General features: G+C 38.4%; 1 protein-coding gene across 1 annotated transcript in view; it reads left to right on the top strand.

The window, feature by feature from the left end:
• The window catches only part of LOC141430342 (zinc transporter ZIP11-like), a gene marked incomplete in the record, with an annotated part of 67,574 nt that extends 60,448 nt beyond the window's left edge, over positions 1 to 7,126 (top strand). The window contains 1 exon segment of the mRNA XM_074091003.1: positions 5,281 to 7,126. Coding sequence (XP_073947104.1) covers positions 5,281 to 5,359 — 79 coding nt within the window.
• Between the last annotated feature and the right edge of the window lie 1,276 nt (positions 7,127 to 8,402).

Below are 8,402 nucleotides of genomic sequence, written 5' to 3'. Positions count from 1 at the left end.
TGCCAGCAGCGGCATTGTCCACCCCGCGCATTGTCCGCAACCGGTCGCGGGGTCGCGGGGCCCTACAACCCCGCATACCAGTATTCCGCGTGCTTGATTAACTAATTGTTGACATATCCACACATTCAAGTCGGAGCCGATCCAAATTCGCATTGTCATGTCCGCTCACAGCGCCAAACGTAGAAATTTAAATGTTAAATGTGTTATCTTGACGTATCGGGACAGATGTGTTAGCGGCCGCTAGCTAAGCCGAATCTCTGTTAATTACCACAAAAATATAGCAATGTGCAAAGAGCACCTTGTCTATCTTAATCAATTATGGCTAGTGGCTTTAAGTATACCGCATGTAAACCAAAATTAATTAGAGATAGTGTAGATGTGGCGTGCGCGTCCACCTGACACGCCTACGCGAAGCACGCGCGCGCATCACTTAGCTCGATTAACATTGTTATAAAACATGATGATTGTTTATCATAAACAAACACATACTACCAGTTACCGCGCAGCGGAAGGCCTATTAAACGGTAGTTACTAAAGAGCTATGGTGCTTCTGAGCGTCGCGCTCTATTCACTAGACGGTATTACGTGAACATTCGTGCTACAAAATTAGTCTATAAAACAAGATGACCTCATTTGTCAAAGCTTCAAAAGAAGTGAAAAGTATCAAGCTTGTTAATATGTACAGTGAGCCGGCGAATCGAGACAATAGTGCAAGCGGTAGCGCGGCGCAGGCGACGGAATGGCACGCAAATACGCCGCCCAAAATAGCGGCACGCCGCGACACCCTGGCCGCGACGCCTCAGCGTGGAGACGTTAAGGCTGCGGTCATAGGAGACAGACGGACATAATTGTGCTAAATTTACGAGTTGAAGGTGTCAGTTTAGCAGAATGTAAAAATTTTAAACTCTAAAATGTTAATATGATTGCAGCAATTCAAACGGCGAAAATGATATTCGTTAGGTTAGACTAAACAACTCGCACCTTTTGGCAGATTTTTTAAACATTGAATTTAATTTGGCAGTACCTTCATTCCGAGAGAGATGATTGGAATGAAATAAAGCTTTTCATTATTATTATTGTTAGTACAGATTTCCGATCACGGGTCCGATCATTTAAAAGACATTCATGGCCGAAGCCAACATGAAGAGGCTTTTGTTACGGTCGGTTCCCTAACTTATGTGTTTTTCGTACTAGTTGCCTAGAAATGACAGTTAATTTAGGGTACCGACTGTACCATATAATCTAAATAAGATGGGTGGAACTATGGAGGTCTATGCTCTAACCTAATGCATCATAAGGCTGTGCTAGCAGACAGTCCTCTACCGTTGCCGATATATTGCAAGGCAGGAAGCGACATGGAATTGGCTATGGGGTTGGGATGCCGTGGGCAAGATTACCGGGCTATTAAGTGAGATAACCGATACCTACTATTCCAATCTCTTATAAAAAATGTTAAATCCTAAATTAATTTAATGCTTAGTAATACAGGCTCCCTGGATTACCCATTTGCAATAATATGTACTCAAAAGTTTAAACCGAGAAAGAGAACTCGATGCTTTCTATCTTGTATGATCATATCAGTCGCAAAATCCTTGTATCCAAATGAGAACGATGCACCTAACATTCCCATATTTGTCATTTTGTTGTAACTGCACCGCTATAATTTGATAAAACACTCGAAATGTTTAAGAACAAACAGTTGTCATCTCGGTCTGGAATGCAATAGCTCTTGCCATTAATGCTGCACCGTGAAACATGTTACCGCCGCGTGACTGATCACACAAAATTATAAAAGTACGTCGTAGTTGAGCATAGACCGTGCGTATATCGATATTAATGGTTTAAAAAATCCTGTAATATAATTTAACCCACAGCTAATGATTACTAAGACGATACAAGTGGAAAAATATTTAAATTCGAAAAAAAAACACACTTGCCTGGATGCCGCTGTATGAGGACAAAATCCACCAATAGGTAAGCAGCACTGAACGAGACTAGTCAAAAGAAGTAATCCTAGTGGTGGTTTCTTCTGGCAAGTGTGCAGCCGGGAATAAAGATATAGGGAAACGCTACTTGACCAGAAGAAAGGTCTACGAAGAGTTGTCTGCGACACAAAAATCTTCGTATTTAACTCGGCGAAACGACAGGTCACCCTGAAACTAAGGACTTAAAATTTGGCAAGTAACGCATTCTCCTACTTAGAGTATCATAGAGTTGCATTTTCTAAAGATTTTATTGAAATTACCGCAGAAATGGAAACTGCAGGGCTATTTTTTTCGGAGCGACGCTGGGGGCACAAACCAGTACATTACATTTAACGTTGTTTATGATTATGTTACACTTAATTCTTAACCGGTCAAAACTTTTATAAAAGATGTCCTGTTTGAGTGACAGGTTAACGCCCAGCGCAAACTGCCGATGCTATGTATGTCCTTTTGTGGGCTTTAAACGGATTTTGAAATCAACTCGAGGGTGAAAGTAATGGGTAGGGGACATACCTCTTTGTGGTGTTTAGACTCATGGTTGAATGTACTTCAACAAAAAACATTTTTTTTATTTTCCACTCTAAAGGATTATAATTTCGTTTTCGCACACTGCGCTGTATAATATAAAGTAACCGCGTTTATAATGTAAGAGTTATCCATCCACAATCCATAAGTGAAATGTCAGATTGTCGACACGGCCTCAATATAAAGATGCGGTAGTATCGGCGGTGTCGCGGCGCATCTATTTGCAGTGCCGCGGCGCCGGCGCAGGGCGGGCGGCGAACAGCCTCGCTACACAAGCCGAATTCTCTCGCGCGTGGGCTTGTCACCGTCTCGCCACTGTCAATAATAAATATATGAAATTATGTGTTTGTCGGCGGGATGAGGTGACGCAGCTGTGGTTTGTCTATGCGCTGACGTCACCGTCTGGGAATCCGACTCGCCGGTGCTCCCTGACCTACCTCCAGACCGGCGCGGCGCGGACCACCCTCTACAAGGGGTGAGCCTTATCGCCACGCCGTATACTCTTGGTGTGATTCATGTTTACCTAAACGAATCTAAAGCCTTCGCAGATTTTTAGTACCTACGTATAGATAGAAGCTTTAATCTTGGCCAAATAAAGATTTTATATTTGGTAACTTAAATTGAAACAGAAGAGCTTTCTAGAGCCTATTTATTATTCTTAACAATAATCCTTACCACGTTAGTCAGCTTTTTAGGACTCTAAAGAGGTGTGTATCCAAGATGTCATATTTAAATAAATATGCCACAGACGCAATCAAGACTACAAACACAAGAAAGTTGCTAAGCTATATAGTATAGTCGCTTTTAAGTTCCTTATCCGCACTGGGCACAAGTGAGAACTACGGCCCAAGCCCTCTCATTCTGAATGGAGTCCTGTGCCCTGCAGTGGGACGTATGTTGGCTGAGTTGGTTATTGTTTAGTCACTTTAATATTATTCCTGTGACATTTAAAGCTATCTTAAAAAAACTTTTTGACATCACTACCTTTTTACAATTATGTAATTTGAAACAGGTACAGCTCTTTTAAACATCAAAAGATTCACAAAACTTTGATTTTTTTATGAATTAAAAACATTTGCATATCTGAATCAGGCTCACTATTGAATTTCTATTCCAAAATGTTGTGATACTGAAGAAATTTACAACACTTCGGCCTTTCAGTTACAACTGCGCACGGTTCCGTCACCGTTTAAAAAAAGTCACTTAACAGGCAATTTATTTTCATGTCAGCTTTAATTGTGCGTCTTATAAATTCCTCGGTAAGTTTTCGTGATGTCAGATTATATTTAGGTGCGAATCATGTCTTTGGTCGGGGTTTCCCGCGGGACGTGATCGGAATGTTCGCTGTCGCACTCGGGCCGGTGCCGGGCTCTTTGCTCGCGGATGTCGTAAAACTGGGGGGGCTACTACGAAATTTGAAAATCGAAGTTCGTATCGTACCGTCCCTCTCACTCTCGTATTAAATAAAATTAGCGTCAACGGGACGGAAAAAGACGAAGTTTGAATTTTGCACTTCCGAGTATAGGGCCTGAACTTGCTAAACATTGATCTTACGCGTCTGTGGCAAATACGCAAACCACGCGAGACAAAATAAAAAAAAACATTGAGCTACTGAGAATCCATCTTTGTGGGCATTATGCGGAAGGTAATGCGGCCCAGCGTCGTTTGTCCTGTCAACGCACTTGCTTATAGCTCTATTAATGCTGTTAAGTTAGTCTTATGGGTTTAAAAGAATTTATCTCATATACTTTTATATATTTACTTGTTTATTTTTGCAAGCTGTTATTTAACTTGCAAATTGCATTGTTTGATACCTTCAAGTCGATTTTCACCACCCACTTTGGTGATCGAGGTTGACATTAGGTCCTTCGGCACGACAAAAAAGGACAATTATTATTATTATAGGTAGTGCCATGAGAGTTGAAGGGAATGATTTCACACAGAGAATGAATTAAATGAAAGAGTGACTGTTAAAATCCCGCCGTCGTTACAAATTCTTGTGTGAGAGACCTCAACTCTGGTGGCACTACCTATAGTATCTATAAAAAGAAAGGCACTAAAGGAACTACTGCACTGCGAGTAATCCGTTGACTTAATGTTAGGTACAATTTTTTGTAAAAATCTAGTCTTTTTGTAAATATTTAGAATTTTACTTCAAGTTGTATAGCGAAATCTAATGCTAAAAATGTTCATCTCTAGTTATTTGATTGTAACGCCCACAAATATATTGTTACTTCGGCATTTAATTCCTAGGTCACTTAAGTAACAGATCACTTAAATTAAATTGACTTTAAATTAAACCATCAAGTTTCGTCCATCGTTCAGTATAAATAAGCGCTACACTGTGCGGTGTGCGCCTACAGTAACTACGGGGAATTATTTTAATAGGCATAATTCCAGTTATCGGATTCCGGCCGGCTGTCAATGAGCATTGTTTCTCTAAATCCGTGCGCGTGAGCCGCAAGCGCCATCGCATCGAGGGCCTTTCCGTATCGTAATTTTGCTACCTCGTTGATATTCAAATAACGTTTGCTCGTTTATTTCTCAATGGCTCGTATTGTATGACGATAGCATTTCATAACGGTCCTTATTGTATATTTTGCATACATACTATAGGCTTTTTAGCCATAAGCATAACTGATAACATAATTCTAGGAGTGTACCTGATTTCGCTTGAAATGTAGCTTTATCGGTAGCGAATACTTGTCTTCGTACGTAATAGTACGCGGAGCTCGTCGTGTGGTTTTATAATGATGTTTTCTATGAACAGTGGCAATGGCAAGTTGGCGACGTGGGGCTGCATCGCTGGCTTCATGGTGATGATGTGTCTGGACGTGGGGCTGGGGTAAGGCCGCGCGCTCCCACACCACGTGCCTTCCCGCTCCCCCCCGGCGACAACTGGCTCACTCCACCAATGAGGACTCGCTTACCAGAGAACCGAAAAATGCTATCCATTCAAACTCAGGTAATATCCACAATACAATGTCCATGTCCTCTTTTCCTAATCGTAGTAGCTACTCTAGAAAGTGATAGATACCATTTAGAACTTGAGTTTGCTGGCTTATAGCTTATTTCGATTGTCAAGTAACTCCTTATTGCTGAACTGTGTGAACAACTTTGACTGGTACCTTTATCTGTTTTTACACAGTACAGCGAGTTTGTTCATATTGTGGTTAATCGTTAAAAAGATTAGTTCAAAATATTAGTGATATATTTTTAAATTTTTGAAAGTAGATACTACAGTATTATTTACTGTGTTAAAGTGTAATTAATAATATTTAATATTTTTTTTATCATTTGACACGTCTATTACAAAAACATGCTGTGCAGTTTTACTGCCGATAAATCTAATTAAATGTTAATATTCTGGGATAGTATAATTCATTATTTTCTTATTCAACTGACATTCTAACAAACAACAATGTACACTAAGGTACATTTCATGTTCGGAATATATCTAGTAAAGACTTATCTAACGAAACAATTATTCTTTGTAAATATGTATAGTACTTAAATAATGTTATTGTTAAGATTCTGCCAACAACTAAAATCAATTAATACTAATGTAAGAATGCCTTTCCTATGTCGCTTACGTCGATGATGAAATTTGATGCGATCCGCTACTTTATACTACTTTGTGTTAAATTTCTAGGTAATCCTAATAGGTTATTCCCACAGTAATGTGATCTAGTTCTTGTTAGTGTGTAAGGACAGCTTCTTTCTGGCATGCTGATTCACAAATATTGTAGATGACGATGTATCGTGCAAAAAGACAATTTCAGTTTTCCCAGTTTCTGTATTTTAAAATGTGTCTTAGAATCGCGAATGTTATAAAATATCTAAGGACACAAATGAGAACAAATTTATTATTGAAATAGACACAGTACAGTTTCTGTATAGCTGTACTGTGAAATAGGTAGGTATATTTAATTATTACGTATTACGAAAGTTCGACGCAATGTTTGAAAATAGTGTAAATTTATCTACATAGCATTCGAAATAATATTAAATGATTGTTAACTGGTTGTATGTTTTGCCATGAGAATGTAAGAATTTCTCACCATTCCTGTTCATTTTTTTTATGCAATAACTTGAAATTGTCAGCTACACTCGGATGAATATAAATTAATTGTGTATGTAATTTAGCATAATAGTAGCCACTTTTTAGACGGATCGTGGTCTCATTCTACATTACGCTCATGCTGTCTGTTAACACACATAGTACATTTGTTTACAGCATAAACTATTTAAATTTAAGTTAAGGTACAACGAAATATAATTTCTGCTTCAATTAATAAATTACCCCTTATTTATATTTTATATTTTGAGTACACATCGGCCGAAAAGGATGAATTGTAAAAGACAATATTGAAAATTAATAGTTTTATAGCAGTAGGTGATTCTGATTCCCAAATATTCATTTATGATATTGCATTTGTAATTTGCTTTCCTACGTGAGGCTTAATGGGTGCTCAGTTAAGTTAAGATTAGGTTTAAGTAGATCGTAATAGTAGCAGGGTACAATCCTTCTTTCACTACCATTCCAACTGTATTCAATCAGATGATCGGTTTTAGTTAAGTGTAATTTATATTTTTTTCCAAAAAAATACATAATCATTCGTGAACTAAATAATTTCCTTGCTCACCCGCGCGCGACCTTACGAAAGCTAGCTTCAAAATATGCGTGTTCATGCAGTTCCTCCACCTCAAACTGTAAGAACACACACAAATAACAAAACCCATCTATCACCACCACCACACTACACTGACGCGTTTCGAACTCAAACAGAGCTCATCTTCAGAGTGACACAACCGTACACCATGCTACCAGTAGACTAAAGAACCAAAACCACCGTTAACTTGTCACTGTAACTCCCAAGTACCACATACGTTTCATGAAACAACAAACTACCCACAAATTATTAATTAAATTTTTTAACCGTCCTTCAAACTGATTTTTTATTTAGCGTCAAGGCATGTTTATTACTACCATTGCTGAAATTAGATCCAGCCGTAGCAAGGGAGATGAAACTAAATTTACCTGCTCATTAATAATAGACCATACTGTTGTACCTAATTATCTCCATGCATTCTAAAACATCGAGACGAAACCCTTGCACAATAATGTAACACTTCATACGAATCGGAGTCCGATAAAGATGATTTAGTTCCAATGTCAAACGACTTATCAGGATGCTCATTCCTATATGCCGAACATGCTCTTTAATTAGCATTAAAATGCTTATATGTTGGTCAGACAGGACGCAGTTTTATGCTAGATTTAAGAATGTGCATATAGGAATGAGCATCCTGATAAGTCGAATTTTGCCAAACATTTGTTGACTGAAATCATTCTTTATCGACTCCGATTCGTATGAAGTGTTACATCAAGGGTTCGTCTCGATGTTAGAATGCATGGAGAAATTAGGTACACAGTATGGTCTATATTAATGAGCAGGTAAATTTAGTTCATCTCCCTTGCTACGGCTGGATCAATTTCAGCAATGGTAGTTAATAAACATGCTTGAGTAATAAATAAAAATCAAGGTAGTTTTAAGGACGGTAAAAATTTATTATAATTGTGGTAGTTTTGTTTTGTTTCATGAAACGTATGTGTATTGGGAGTTACAGTACAAGAAAACGGTGGTTGTGCTTCTTTAATAAATTACTGGTAGCATGGTTTATATTTGTGTCACATCGGAAGATGAGCTTGTTTTGTTTAGTGTATGTGGTGGTTTTAGATGGGTTTGTGATTTGTGTGTTCTTACTGTAGGTGGAGGAACTGCGTGAACACGCAATTTGCCAAACTTACTATCGTAAGTCGATCGTAATGAGCAAGGTAATTTTTTAGTTCATTGATTTCCAAAAATATTTTTTTCCAAAAAAATACAT

The sequence above is a fragment of the Choristoneura fumiferana genome, chromosome 8, assembly GCF_025370935.1.
Source record: "Choristoneura fumiferana chromosome 8, NRCan_CFum_1, whole genome shotgun sequence".
NCBI classification, from domain to species: Eukaryota; Metazoa; Arthropoda; class Insecta; order Lepidoptera; family Tortricidae; genus Choristoneura; species Choristoneura fumiferana.
Note: the sequence above shows the minus strand (reverse complement) of the source record. Positions and strands in the feature narration are given on the sequence as shown.